Consider the following 15,963-nt stretch of genomic DNA (forward strand, 5'->3'; position numbering starts at 1 on the left):
CATAAGTTTTGATATGTTGTGTCTTCATTTTCATTTGCCTCTAGGTATTTACTAATTTCTCTTGCAATTTCTTCTTTGATCCACTTGTTGTTTAAGAGTGTGTTGTTGAGCCTCCATGTATTTATGAATTTTCTGGCACTCCGCCTATTATTGATTTCCAACTTCATTCCTTTATGATCCGAGAAAGTGTTGTGTATGATTTCAATCTTTTTAAATTTGTTAAGACTTGCTTTGTGACCCAGCATATGGTCTATCTTTGAGAATGATCCATGAGCACTTGAAAAAAAGGTGTATCCTGCTGTTGTGGGATGTAATGTCCAATAAATGTCTGTTAAGTCAAGCTCATTTATAGTAATATTCAGGTTCTTATTTCTTTATTGATCCTCTGTGTAGATGTTCTGTCCATTGATGAGAGTGGTGAATTGAAGTCTCCAACTATTATGGTATATGAATCTATTTCCCTTTTCAGTGTTTGCAGTGTATTCCTCACGTATTTTGGGGCATTCTGGTTCGGTGCGTAAATATTTATGATTGTTATGTCTTCTTGCTTAATTGTTCCTTTTAATAGTATATAGTGTCCTTCTTTGTCTCTTTTAACTGTTTTACATTTGAAGTCTAATTTGTTGGATATTAGTATAGCCACTCCTGCTCTTTTCTGGTTGTTATTTGCATGAAATATCTTTTCCCAACCTTTCACTTTCAACCTATATTTATCTTTGGGTCTAAGATGTGTTTCCTGTAGACAGCATATAGAAGGATCCTGTTTTTTAATCCATTCTGCCAGTCTATGTCTTTTAATTGGGGAATTCAGTCCATTGACATTTAGAGTTATTACTGTTTGGATAATATTTTCCTCTACCATTTTGCCTTTTGTATTATATATATCATATCTGACTTTCCTTCTTTCTACACTTTTCTCCATGTCTCTCTCTTCTGTCTTTTTGTATCTGACTCTAGTGCTTCCTTTAGTATTTCTTGCAGAGCTGGTCTCTTGGTCACAAATTCTCTTAGTGACTTTTTGTCTGAGAATGTTTTAATTTCTCCCTCATTTTTGAAGGACAATTTTGCTGGATATAGGAGTCTTGGCTGGCAGTTTTTCTCTTTTAGTAACTTAAATATATCATCCCACTGTCTTCTAGCTTCCATGGTTTCTGCTGAGAAATCTACACATAGTCTTATTGGGTTTCCCTTGTATGTGACGGATTGTTTTTCTCTCGCTGCTTTCAAGATCCTCTCTTTCTCTTTGACCTCTGACATTCTAACTAGTAAGTGTCTTGGGGAACGCCTATTTGTGTCTAATCTCTTTGGGGTGCGCTGCACTTCTTGGATCTGTAATTTTAGGTCTTTCATAAGAGTTGGGAAATTTTCAGTGATAATTTCTTCCATTAGTTTTTCTCCTCCTTTTCCCTTCTCTTCTCCTTCTGGGATACCCACTACACGTATATTTGTACGGTTCACATTGTCCTTGAGTTCCCTGATAACTTGTTCAAATTTTTCCATTCTTTTCCGGATAGTTTCTGTTTCTTTTTGGAATTCAGATGTTTCATCCTCCAAATCACTAATTCTACTTCTGTTTCTATAAATCTGTCGTTGTAGGTATCCATTGTTTTTTCCATCTTTTCTACTTTATCTTTCACTTCCATAAGTTCTGTGATTTGTTTTTTCAGTTTTTCTATTTCTTCTTTATGTTCAGCCCATGTCTTCTTCATGTCCTCCCTCAATTTATCGATTTCGTTTTTGAAGAGGTTTTCCATTTCTGTTCGTATATTCAGCATTAGTTGTTTCAGCTCCTGTATCTCATTTGAACTATTGGTTTCCTCGTTTGACTGGGCCATATGTTCAATTTTCTGAGCGTGATCCGTTATCTTCTGCTGACGTCTGGGCATTTAGTCAGATTTCCCTGGGTGTTCGACCCCACAGGTGGAAAGATTTTTCTGTGCAATCTCTGGGTTCTGTTTTTCTTATCTTGCCCAGTAGGTGGCGCTCGTGGCACACGTTTGTCTACGGGTTCCACCAGTGAAAGTTGCTGTGGGTCCTTTAACTCTGGAAAATTCTCGCCGTAGGGGAGGTTCGGCAGCCGAAGCATCTTGGAAGAATGCCAGCCGGCCTGGGGTTCCGAATGCGGGGAGGGTCACCTGCCGCCGCAGCACAGGAGAGCGTCCGGCCGAATTAGCTAGTCAGCCCAGGGCACCAAGCGTGGCGGGAGGGCGCCAGCTGTCGCAGCCCGGGAGAGTGCACTATTCCCAGCCGACGGGGGAGTCACGTGTTTGGAAGGGATCCCCCGGTCACTGTTCTCCGCAGTCTGGGGATTTCCGACCCAACTATCTCAGTTGTTCCGGGGGGCCTCGTGTGGTGGGGGCACCAGCCGCCGCGGCCTAAGGGGACCGCCTGTCCAATTCTACCAGCTGGCCTGGGAAGGTGGAAGGGAGGGACTCCGGTCGCTTGCCGTCCCACCCAGGAAAGCCCGTGCCCCTTGGTGATCTCACCGGAGCTGGTTCTCCCAGATAGTCAGCCGTTCCAGGATGGGGTACGCCGTCCCTTTGCTCTCCCTCATGGCTCCGGGAGCTGCTCTGTATTATCTCCACTCCCCCAGTAGCTGTTCTGGAGGAGGAAAGGTGAGGGCGGCAAGGCTGTAGAGCCTGGTGGTGGAGGAGCCGGTGAAGGCGGGGGAAGAGGGCACCGTGGTGGTTGGAGAGCGGCCGGAGCAGGAGGGGGAGGAGGGGGGAGAAGGAGGGCGGGCCCATTTTATTATTTTTGTCTCAGTTGCTTTCACTCTTTCAAATGTCACCTGAAATGTTAGAAAACCTTTCTATTCTGATCTGTGTTTTAACTGGTTGGAACACCTGTTGTGGAATGGGCTCAAACAGAAGTGAAGCTTCCTGTATAATTTATGAGGGAACTGTTTGTCTCATTTTTTGTCTAGTACTACATCCTTTTTTTGATCTTCCCCTTCCCATATGGTCTTCTGAATCTTTTATTCATAGACTCAAAGAACTAACAAATACTTTTGTCAAAGAATATTTAACATCTAAATTGTGTTCACTTGTAGTTCCCATGAAAGCTAATTTATTGTTAAAATGGCTATTATATTATTTCCTCTTTTTTTTTTAATGTTTTGCTGTGCATCAAATAAGTAAAAGTACTTATTTCAGAAAACTGGTCGTGAATTTACTTTGTCTCAACATTTTCTGGGATGAATTTTAGACAGCTGCTATACAAGTCCACAATTAGAATACTATGAGGGAAAAAAATCGAACGAATAATTGAAAAAATAAGGGTGAAAGTCTAATAGGACCAAAAACAAAACTGAAAATGTTCACCACTGTGGCTATTTAAACATTTTACCCTGAACTTACTAGCACCTAATGAAAACCAAGAATGCATTTTTGTATCATACTTTGCTGTCCTTGTTGCTTATGATTTTTTAAAGACAAAAACTGTTAAAGTATATCCAAGAGCATAGCTGACATTTTCAGATAAAGAATCACTAATTGGGAAATATATGGGTCAGACTCTGGGCCTTTGACCTTTCCTGTGTTCCATGACGTATCAGGCCTTGCCTTCCTGTAGGCCTCTTGTTCTCTTGGCCTGTTGGTCACACAGGTGAGGGTTTAGAGTGGAAGTGGGTCAGTGCAAATCCATCACCACTAACAGAAGGAAACTCAAGGCTCATGTCCTGTAGTTGATGGGTCAGGAGCAGCTGCACCCTACATGAAGGACATCCTTTTTCATTCACATGCCCTTTCTTTTCTCTAACCTCAATATCACCCTCCTATCATTTAAATATCTACGAAAAGACACCCTTTGCCCTCTCTCATTTGTTATGCCTTGCTTAATTCAAATTATAGGTCCACATCATTTTCAGGGGCAATTTGATGTCATAACATAGCAAAAATAAACTACAATTATGAGTCTACTATGTTTTCTCTTTTCCCAGCTACTAAAATCTTGGGAATAGCTTTCAGAAGATATGGTTATCCAAATGGAAAGTCAGGAAGATTTAATAAGTGGTCATTTGTCAGGAAGAAGGAAATCAGTCTCATCCCATAGAGAATTTTCCTAGGTCTGATACCATGGTAAAGAGAGCACAGAAAGGAGCCTCAGTCATTGAAAAACCATGAATTTGGAGGAAGATTTTTTTTGTGTTTGTAATTTTGTTTGAGAACAGAGAGAAAGACAATAAATTTGGAAAAGCCTCCTAAAATGTAGTTAAATACCAAGAAGGATTGTTTTCAGAATACTACTGTCTAGACTAGGGATTTTTCAAACTAGGGTCCTCAGAGCCCATTAGAGAGTAAAGATATGTGTTTGCCTTCCCACACTCCTCTGCTTCAGCCAGGCAATACAGTTCACCTTTATTATCAGCTTTACATATTAAACTTCCTGTCTTTGACTTATCCAAATAGCCTTAGTGGAAGGATGAAGAGCTAACAATTGTCTTGGGAAAAATGATCATGATATATTATTTAATTTTGCTTTTTAATTACATTTCAATTTTACCAACTGTTTTAGTTTCTCTCACTAAGTACAGAGAGTAAGTCTCTGTTCAATGCAAAGTATTTATTTCCTAGTGAGTCCTTATCCAACTAAAAGCAGCAGATGAGGTTCCTGTTTCCAAAACATAGGAAAACAAAACTAGTTGTAACCTTCAGTTACCTGTTGGATCGGTGGTATGAGTTCTTGGAACATCAAAAGATGATTCATACATAGTATTAGAGAACCCACTATTCCATCTCAGTCACCTAGACCCTACTTCCTCACCATTCCAGTTATGAGTATAAAATGGGCTCAAGAACCATAAAAGTAGAGTTGTGAGGGTCAGAATAAGGAGAAATTTGACATGCCTACATTGTGAATGTTTTTAAGCATTGTTAAGACCTGAGTCTGTCAGAAGGACTTAGCATACTTTCAGGAGCATTGAGGAAAGCTAAAGCTGAGAAAGAGCTTTCTCTTAGAAACTGACAGGAAACTAATGGAATGTTTCATGTATGCGTTAAAAGAGAAACTGGGCAACATTTTAAATGTACTAATTAAAAGGAAAGGCAAGGCAATACAAGAAAGAAATAAAAGATTCAAAATATGTTATGTCTCCATATCATAATTGAAGATTTAATCCAACTATAATTAATGAAGACATAGAAATTTAAATGTTCAGTAGAGTGGATTGCTCAGATAAAGTAGTTTGTTTTAAATTTATTTTGTAACACTCCACATAGAGACTGAAACTTGAAAGTCATTAAGTGGTTATTTTGGCAGACTCCTGGGGAAGAATATGCCAAAAGCATAATGGGAAATATGGACTTGGGAATTATTTTCCATATCTAAGAGGATTCTGAATCAATCATTAAAAGGCAATTTGTAATGCCCAGGGGATAACTAGGTGTCAAGTAATTGCAAAGTGAATTCATCACTCCTCCACCCGCACCCCCACCCCCCCAAAAAAAGCCAAATAAATCGTTTCCTTTTCTTCTTTTTAACTGAGAAATGGTCCTTGTAATTAATTAAAAAGTAGTCTTACAAAGAATAGGACCATAGATTCAAAAGTAACAAACCAATAGTAAGTTGCCAGAAGTTTTGACAATGAATTTAGAATCCAAAAAATCTACACATCTGCTAATAGAATAACTTTGATTAGTAGAATAATAAAGCCCACTGATAGCAAATGATAAGTGAACAGTAAGCAAACCACAAATTGGAAATAAGACGGTATTGAATTTTTAGAGAAATAGAGAGATACAGTTTGGAATTCTTAGAGCTACTGAGATTCTTTCTGAACATGTAGCCATTCTTTAAATCTAGCTCAAGAGTTCATGTGTCAAAGAAATGTAGAACTTTTGCATTGCTCTCAGAACTTAATGATCAGAGCTCAAAATGGTAAAACTAATAGGAAATGCAAAAGTGAAAAGATGAAGGAAGTCAAGCCAGCAGTGTGTAAGTGTGTAATACATTTTTAAATTTTTTGTAGTAAGAGTAATATATATATATATATGATCATTGAGTGTTCACCTGTTAATTGCCTCTGTTCAAGAAAGGAAAAAAAAATCTAAGGGTCATTTAAAGACTATCATGAACAATAGAGAAATTGTTTGTTTTTTTAGGCCATTTAATTGGGAATAAGTAGATCATATAAGACTATTCATTTGGGTTGGTTTAAGCAACGATTTGTAGAGATTGTGAAAAAAATGGAGGCGAGCTATATCAGGTTTACTTGCATATGTAGAATATTATGTTGGTGATCTCCCAAATTGGCTAGATGCCCAGCCCTTTATAATTTTGAGCTCTGGGAATTGAGGTAAACTCCAAAATATAGCAGTACATTTCATATTACTACATACTTCTCCCCTCCAAGCCTTCATCCTTTCTTACCTGGCTGGTCTCAATTCTAGTTAATTAACCTTTTAATAGTTGAGTAGAAGAAGAGCTTTTGTTTTAAAGAACAAATGTTGAATGCATTTTGTTCTTTCTTGTAGATGTATGTATGTGGATGCTTCCTTAGCACACTGCTGAGCCCTGTGACATTGATGTCAAATTTCTGTAATATGTTTCTGGCTGTAGGATCAACCTTTCAAAAGTCCCTTGCCCCCTTCTTCCTTTGAGGGCCATGAGATACAGTCTAAGAGTCACACAGGTACTATAAATGAATGATTTACAGGACAGTGGAAAGCACAAGGAGGCAAGGACTTTTTCTCTCTTTTCACCCTTTCACTCTGTTTTTCACCTTCTCTCTTTTCACCTACTGAATGACATTCTGGCATTCAGTAGAATGTCAACAAATAGTTACTGAATGCATGAGTGTGTTGTGTGCACTGTATACCATTTCTATAAATCACAGAAAGAAAGAGCGAAAATAAGGCACATATGTGACTCTTTGACACTTTTTAAAATTACTGTTTATCTGTTCAACCTTTAAAAGAACAAACAAAAAAGTTAAAATCAGCTATCATTTATTTAGCATCCTACTCAATTTATTTAATTAGACGAAAATAGAATTAAGACATAGTCTTTACCCTCAAGAAGGCCATAGTGTGGTAATAGAGAACAAAAGGCAAGATGCTATAATTAGAATCAGATGAAAAATAAAAAATGGAGATAAATAATTGGGCAGTCTTGACATAAAGGAAGAAATGATCAGCTCTCAACAATGAGGGATGATTGGTGGTCTCTAAGGAGAAGGTTGTAGCTCATAGGTAGTGTAGACAGTGGAACATGCCTGTGCTCTGTTCATAAATAAAATAATTTCTAGAGTAAGTCATCCTAGTGATCCCTCTCCTTTATTGCAAAGTGATATTTAATTTGTTAGAAATTATGCTTAATTTCTTGAGCTAGTCAAGGTTTTACATGCATGTGTATTTCATATATATATAAAACTTTATATAATTATAATTACATATATAATTTCTTAACACAATGACTTGCAAGTGTGAAGTAGCATGGCATGTAAGGGAATTGCAAGTAATTAGAACTGGCTACAATATAGGGTTTGTGGAGGGGAGAGATAAAAAGTGAGGATAAGTGCGCATCAAAGAACTTCATCAAGAAAGTAGAAAGACAGCCTACATAATGGGAGACAATATTTGGAAATGACATATCAGATAAAGGTCTAGTATCCAGAATTTATAAAGAGATTGTTCAACTCAACAACAAAAAGACAGCCAATCCAATTACAAAATGGGAAAAAGACTTGAACAGACACTTCTCAGAAGAGAAACTACAAATGGCCAAAAGGCACATGAAGAGATGCTCAGCTTCCATGGCCATTAGAGAAATGCAAATCAAAACCACAATGAGATATCATCTCACACCCACCAGAAAACAAAACAGAAAATGACAAGTGCTGGAGAGGATGTGGAGAAAGAGGCACACTTATTCACTGTTGGTAGGAATGTCAAATGGTGCAACCGCTGTGGAAGGCAGTTTGGCAGTTGCGCAAAAAGCTGAATATGGAATTGCCATATGACCTGGCAATATCATTGCTAGGTATCTACTCAAAGGACATAGGGCAAAGATACAAACGGACATTTGCACACCAATGTTTATAGCAGCATTATTTACAATTGCAAATAATGGAAACAGCCAAAATGTCCATCAACAGACGAGTGGCTAAACAGACTGTGGTATATACATACAATGGAATATTATGCAGCTTTAAGACAGAATAAAGTTATGAAGTATGTAACAACATGGGTGGACCTTAAGAACATTATGCTGAGTGACACTAGCCAAAAACTAAAGGACAAATACTGTATGGTTTCACTGATATGAACTGGCATTAGTGAAGAAACTTGGAATATTTCATTGGTAATAGAGACAATCAGGAGATAGAAATAGGGAAAGATATTGGGTAATTGGAGCTGAAGGGATACAGACTGTGTGACAGGACTGGATACAAAAACTCAGAAATGGACAGCACAATACTACCTAACTGTAATACAATTATGTTAAAACACTGAATGAAGCTACATGTGAGAATGATAGAGTGAGGAGGGCTGGGGGCACAAATGAAATCAGAAAGAAAGATAGATGTTAAAGATTGAGATGGTATAATGTAGGAATGCCTAGTGTATAATAATAGTGACTACATGTACAAATTTTAAAAATGTTTTTGCATAAGAAAGAACAAAGGAATGTCATTACTGCAGGGTGCTGAAAATAGATGATAATTAATATTTTAAAATGTCACCTTATGTGTGAGACTAAAGGAAAAAATGTTTATTTGGTACAAAATTTATATTTTGACTAGTGCATTTCCTAATATAACTTATGTACATAGTTTGATTGAATGCCATAAGTACTTGGAATCTCAGGTAGGACATGAGAGTTTGTTGGTTTGTCCAGAGTGATGCCCCGATGAATCCCAGAGTGATTCGATCAGTGAGTGGAAAAGTATTTGCAAAGCCCCCTTTGGGGAATGGTGAAAACAGGGAGAAATTTAACCTCCCCAAGTTGAATTCTTGATATTCTCATGAGCAGTGTGGACAACCAAAGCTATAGGCTGAGCCCCCAGTCTTGGGGTTTGTTCATATGAAACTTAACCCCACAAAGGATAGGTCAAGTCTACTTAAAATTTAGGCCTAAGAGTCACCCCCAAGAGAGCCTCTTTTGTTGCTCAGATGTGGCCTCTCTCTCCAGCCAACATAACAAGCAATCTCACCACCCTCCCCCTGCTACATGGGACATGACTCCCAGGGGTGTGGACCTTCCTGGTAACATGGGACAGAAATCCTAGAATGAGCTGAGACTCAGCATCAAGGGATGAGAAAAACCCTAGAATGATCTGAAACTCAGCATCAAGGGATTGAGAAAACCTTCTTGACCAAAAGGGGGAAGAGTGAAATGAGACAAAGTGTCAATGGCTGAGAGATTCCAGGCAGAGTTGAGAGGTTATCCTGGAGGTTATTCTTACGCATTGAGTAGATATCACCTTGTTATTCAAGATGTAATGGAGAGGCTGGAGGAAACTGCCTGAAAATGTAGAGCTGTGTTCCAGTTGCCATGTTTCTTGAGAATGATTGAATAATGATATAGCTGTCACAATGTTATTGTGTGATTGTGAAAACCTTGTGTCTGATGCTCCTTTTATCTACCTTGTCAACAAACGAGTAGAATATATGGAATAAAAATAAATAATAGGAGGAACAAATGTTAAAATAAATTTAGTTTGAAATGCTAGTGATCAGTGAAAGTGAGGGTTAAGTGGTATGGTAGGTATAATTTTTTTATGTTTTCATTTTATTTCTTTTTCTATTGTCTTTTTCTTTTTCTGAATGGATGCAAATGTTCTAAGAAATGATAAATAAGTGATGATATTATGAATTACTGATTATCTATGTTGTACTGGTTTGAAAGGAAGTATGCCCCCTAAGAAAAGCCATGTTTTAATATAAATCCCATTTCATAAAAGTAAAATAATCCCTATTCAGTACTGTATATTTGAAACTGTAATCAGATCATGTCCCTGGATGATGTGTTTTAGTCAAGAGCGGCTGTTAAACTGGATTAAGGGACGACATGTTTCCACCCATTTGAGTGGGTCTTGATTGGTTTATTAGAATCCTATAAAAGAGGAAATATTTTAGAGAATGAGAGATTCAGAGAGAGTGATACTATGAAGCAGAGAGTCCACCAGCCAGCGACCTTTGGAGATGAAGAAGGAAGATGCCTCCCGGGGAGCTTCATGAAACTGGAAGCCAGGAGAGAAAGCTAGCAGATGATGCCGTATTCGCCATGTGCCCTTCCAGATGAGAGAGAAGCCCTGACTGTGTTTGCCATGTGCCTTCTCACTTGAGAGAGAAACCCTGAACTTCATCGGCCTTCTTGAACCAAGGTATCTTTCCCTGGATGCCTCAGATTAGACATGTCTATAGACTTGTTTTAATTGGGACATTTTCTCGGCCTTAGAACTGTAACTTAGCAACTCATTAAATTCCCCTTTTTTAAAAGCCATTCCATTTCTGGTATATTGCATTCCGGCAGCTAGCAAACTAGAACATATGTTAATGTTTTATTTCGTGCATTAAATTTTTTTAATTATTATTTTTTTTAAAGTCCTCAATGTTGGAATATTATGAATCAAAATCTCGATATACCATTTTACATCAACTGAAAATGCTAAAACTGTTGAACACCAACTGCTGATGAAGATGTGAAGCAGCCAGAACTCTCATATATCACTAATTGGGTTGTAAAATGGTACTACCACTTTGGAAGACTGTTTAGCAGTTTCTAATGATGTTAAATATATACCTAGTCTATGACCAAATTCCACTTTTAGGTATTTACTCAAGAGAAATGAAAATGTATGCCTACAATATGACTTATATGAGAATGTTCATAAAAACTTGATTCATAAAATCCCCAAGGTGGAAACAACCCAAATATTCTATATTCAGAAAAAAAAAAAGACTACCTACAAATAAACAACAATTCCTTTTTATTACAAAATAAAAAAAAAAGTGAGGATAAACAAGCGGGAAGGAACCGAGTAGTGGAAGGTCTTTTGTGCCATCCTAAAATGTTTGAATGTTATCCTCTGTACTGCTGTTGTGCATTATCAGCAGGAGAATGGCATCTGATTTGAGTGTTCACTATGTAGCACATAGAGTAAAGCCTGAAAGGGTGAGGAATTAAAGCCTGAAGACCAGTCAGGAGAGACTGACAGAATGATCTGGCCAAAAGAGGATGAGAAGATAAAGGCCTGTATTGTATAGTAGGAATGAATTCAAAAGGTCTATGTTTCGAGTGCCCACCAGATGCCAGATAATGTCTTAGAGTATGGGGATGCTCTCTGAACAAGGCAGACTCTACTGCCCTCACAGAGTGTGCATGCTAACAGGGTGAATAAATAATAAAAATGACTCCCTGCTCTCTAATTTGAGTGAATAGGTGGTAATAACTAAGTAGGGGCCAGCTTGGGAACAAAGAGTTTCAAGATATTGAATGTGACCTGTGTTATATCCAGTATGCAGTTGGAAATACAGGTTTACGGTTATGAAGTGATACATGGGCTCTTTTAAAAGGACTTGTTTGTATGTTTTTCAGTTGTAATAATTATAATTATCAGTCGGGACTTTGGTTGCAAACAGTTGAGTCCTCTCTGCCTTGTTTAAGCAGAAGAGGAATTGATTCTGAGTGTGTGTGTCCATTCCCACCACTGAGGGCCAGTGCAGATACGTAGGATACGTCGGTGCCCCCTTACATGGCTGCTTTTGAATCTGCAGTCATTGCCTGCATCTGCCTATGAGGACTACAGGCAGGCTATTTTTTTTTTTTTTTTTTTATAATAAGGGAAAATATACTAAAGTAATTGAGGGCTTTTAAAGATACTGGTCAACCATAAATGTCCAACAAAGATATTTTTGCCACCATTTCTGGAATGAAAACAATTCATTTTTACAAATCTGCAGAATTTTATAATAATGCACTACTTGGTGCTTTCCTGGAAACAAAACTATTTCTCACATTGAAATGAATTACCTTGATTTATTAATTTACTATGAACTTGCTTTCAATTATCGTTCACTATCTAACCAGACATTCCCAAATTCATGAATAGATTGCATCTTAAAAGGTTATTGTTAATTAAGATATTGGAAATTGTGGCTGCATTTTCCACTGGAACACAGTTATAATAGGTAAATGGGTAATTCAGTACTTGTATTTCAAAATATGTTCCCTTTTCCGATGGAAGCTCCTAGAACACAAGAGCTCCTTACCTGGATTCAGGGAGATTAAGTTGGCCTGTTTGAGCAGAGTAGTAACTGGATCTTTCAGAATAATGAATGACTTAGTATTACTTTTTCACAATTTGTGTTGCAACAATATATTTAAGCAAGTGCCCAAGTGCTAGGCAGTGTGTTAGGCACTGAGACAGGATGTGAGCAAAAGCCACAGCACTTGACCAATGTGAGCAGTTAACATGAGTTATATTCTATGTAATTTCAAGGTTAAAAGAAACTTGTAAAGATATCTCATTAATGTTTGTGTAAGTTTCAAACTCAGAAGATGCTAAACTTTCAATATTCCCGAAAACTTGAGGTATATTAAACATTTCTAGATAGCAGTTTGATTTAACTTACATTTCAATATTACATAAAATGTACATTTTGATAGGATCATAGTTGGATAATGTCAGCCTCATTGCTTAAAAAACAAATACTAGACCTAAACCATAAAACAGGTTGAAGAGGAATTGAAATTTAGAATAAAGAATGTGATGACCTACCTACGGAAGTAGAACAAATGTACCATTACTGACATTTGACCAACTTTTCCATTTTTTTCTGTCCCATCAGTCCCTTTTGAAATCATTTAAGTGTATCAGATAAAAGGGCATCTCCAGGGTGCTAGAGAATATTAGCATTAACTGATTGACTCCATTCATTGGGAGCATGTCAGTTCAAAGTCCTGGACTGTGAACTGTGGTAAAGAAATGGCAAATCACACACAAAATTGAAGTTCAGGTAATTCTTACTGAATGTAGGGTTTTCAATCAGCAAGATTTTCATTAACCACTTAATACCTTGGGGCAAATTTTAAGGAGTTAACAGAAATTTAAAATCTTAGAACTGTTAACACCAAAAGGATTGTGGCCTTCATCTGTTCCATATACTGGATTTTACAGTGTTTCCTTAAGCACAAAGTCACATTTCTTTTCCTTAGATTTAAAAAGCACTTCAAAAATACTTTAATATGTGGGTTTTTTTTCCTGCTTTCATAAAAAAAAATTATACATGTATAAAAAAAATCCTTGGGGTTCTCAACCCATAGAAGTTACAGCTGCTATCACTTTAGTTTTTATTTTTTTTAGACTTCTTTCTAGGCATGGTGTGTATGTGTGTGTGTGTGTGTGTGTGTGTGTGTGTGTGTGTGTTTAATGCAAAAATGAGATCACAAGCTGTGCTCTTGAATTGCACAGCAGTTGGGAGCCCTGCCTTTGGAATCAAACCATCCTGAGCTTGATCCTACCTCTTTTAGTTATTAGCATAAGACTGGCCACTTTCCATATCTATAAAATAAAGATGACAATGTACCTATTCATAAGGTTGTTGTGAGTAATATAAAGGAGATAATACATGTGAAATGTTGAATCTGGCATTTAATAAATACTTAACAATCTAGCCTGTTCTTGTGTCATCCTACTTTACCCCTTAGCACCATGCTTTCCTGTATTGATCGGGGGGTGGGGAGCTATTATTTCCAGGAAGACACAAAAATGTTTTTTTTGTTTGTTTGTTTGTTTGTTTTATTAACGGAAAGAAAGAAAAAAAAAGAAATTAACACAACATTTAGAAATCATACCATTCTACATATGCAATCAGTAATTCTTAACATCATCACATAGATGCATGATCATCGTTTCTTAGTACATTTGCATCGGTTTACAGGAGCTAGCAACACAACAGAAAAAGATATAAAATGTTAATATAGAGAAAAGAAATAAAAGTAGTAATAATAGTAAAAAACAAAAAAAAACCCTATAGCTCAGATGCAGCTTCATTCAGTGTTTTAACATGATTACTTTACGATTAGGTAGTATTGTGCTGTCCATTTTTGAGTTTTTGTATCTAGTCCTGTTGCACAGTCTGTATCCCTTCAGCTTCAATTACCCATTATCTTACCCTGTTTCTAACTCCTGCTGGACTCTGTTACCAAGTACATATTTCAAAAATGTTTTTATGCACACGTTTTTTAAGTCCTTAAAATAGATATTGTATAAGTAGAGAAAATATATATAGTTAAAATTTTCTCCTGGCTTTATAAGACCTTATTTAATAATTTATATGTTTGATGTGAAGTTTAACTATATGATTTAATTTTATAAGGCCACATCCAGTTCAAAACTGGTCCCATTAACTTTTGTGTTTATTGTAGTACCTACAGGCTTCTTTTGAAATAAGTAAAATGAATGACCTCTTAATGCCTATTTTTAAATTATTTTTAAAGTATTTGTGTTTCTCATATTAATTATCACAAAAAGAAGTATAGTATATCATATAAGTACCATGAATATCATGCTAGTTGGGCTATTTTCTTTGTCTCATTCAAGAAGCCCTTATGTTGCCTTACAATTTGCTTTCCTTTCCAAGTTGAAATACATTTTTATCCCAAACTGATGTGGAAGGTTAAGTAGAAGAATAACTTTAAAATTTTGTCTAAGATTTTTATACTTTTTTTTTATTTAATGAGAAAATTAAATATACATATGTAAAATAAAGTTGACAGTTAAATTTTATGACAAAGGAAGTAAATGTTCAATTTTTCCTTTTTTCTCTAGCTCAACTGAGAAGTCATTTCCTTGGAGATCAACAGGTATGATCTTTCATTACATAAAAAAAATTTCTGAAGTTTTACATATGCGAAAAAGCAATTTCATAGCCTGCTGTCCTAATTTCTACCTCCTGGTAAAATAAGCCAAACAGAACCTTTTAATAGTAAAATATTTGGGTACTTTGAAGTTATAGTTCTTAATAGCCTAATTTTTAAACATGGTTGAGTAGATTCATATATGTCAACTATACAGGAAGTAAAGCACTGAACAGCAACATTTTAAATGTTAACCTAGTATCTGAAATAAGTTTCTTTCCCGTCACAAGGAAACAGTGAGATGCCCTCAGAAAGATTATTGTGTAATCTGGGACAGCTGGCTAATGACTTATGTAACGCAAGGTTTTTCTTTTCACAGTGTTTCTCAGGCTCAGAAGCATCGCCTGAAATCTTTGTTTTCTTTATGTTTTCAGATATAGAATATCTTAGAGCTTCTACTACAAGATGATTAGCTTATCTTATTAGCTGTGGTTTCTTGGTTGTATTTTTTAATGAGATTAATATATATTCTTTAGGTTTTCTTTTTACCCTGAATTCTCCTCATTTAAAGGGTGAATTGTGTCAAGGAGAGCATGCTGACACTTTCACAGATAACTGACCTGCATTCAGTAACTGTTTATTGAGCACTCACACCACATGTCCAAGACTGTGCCTATTGCTGGGAGACAGTGATGGACGTGACCCACATGATTCTCCCTGGTCTCCATGGAGCTTTCAATGTAAAAGCCAATGCCAACAATTATGTGCAATAATATAAAGGCGGTAATAGGTCTAAACATCTAAATACCTGGTCCTTTTCAAGCAAGGCTTACAATGAGTAAAGCTCAGGCCACCAAATGCCTGGCACCCAAGTTTAACTGAACCTGGTACTAGGATTCTGGTGTCATCATGTGCACTAGGCACCCTAGTGTTTTACAAAAAAGTTATTCCCAAGAAAGGTAGTATTTACTAAAACCATAGATTAGGCAGAGGCATATAAAAAGCTACCTAACCATAAGACTTATAAGCAACAATTTAATACAAAGAAAGATATACCATGAAATAATATAATAAGTGATTAACCACCAAATAAGTAATTGTGTGGGAAAAATTTGTTGTAAGAGAACCGTCTACTTCAGACACAGCCTTACAGAGAAGATG

General features: G+C 36.7%; 1 protein-coding gene across 12 annotated transcripts in view; it reads left to right on the plus strand.

Moving 5' to 3' along the window:
* Positions 1–15,963, plus strand: part of PKP4 (plakophilin 4) — a 291,835-nt gene that overhangs the window by 185,902 nt on the left and 89,970 nt on the right. For 11 of the 12 annotated variants that reach the window (XM_077153913.1, XM_077153914.1, XM_077153915.1 and 8 more), the window contains one exon: positions 14,774–14,808. The exons of the other annotated variant lie outside the window; for it this stretch is intronic. In XM_077153913.1, the coding sequence (XP_077010028.1) occupies positions 14,774–14,808 (35 nt within the window). The remainder of the gene's footprint in view (positions 1–14,773; positions 14,809–15,963) is intronic. 12 annotated transcript variants of the gene reach the window in all.

This window comes from Tamandua tetradactyla, chromosome 3, assembly GCF_023851605.1.
Source record: "Tamandua tetradactyla isolate mTamTet1 chromosome 3, mTamTet1.pri, whole genome shotgun sequence".
Lineage (NCBI taxonomy): Eukaryota > Metazoa > Chordata > Mammalia > Pilosa > Myrmecophagidae > Tamandua > Tamandua tetradactyla.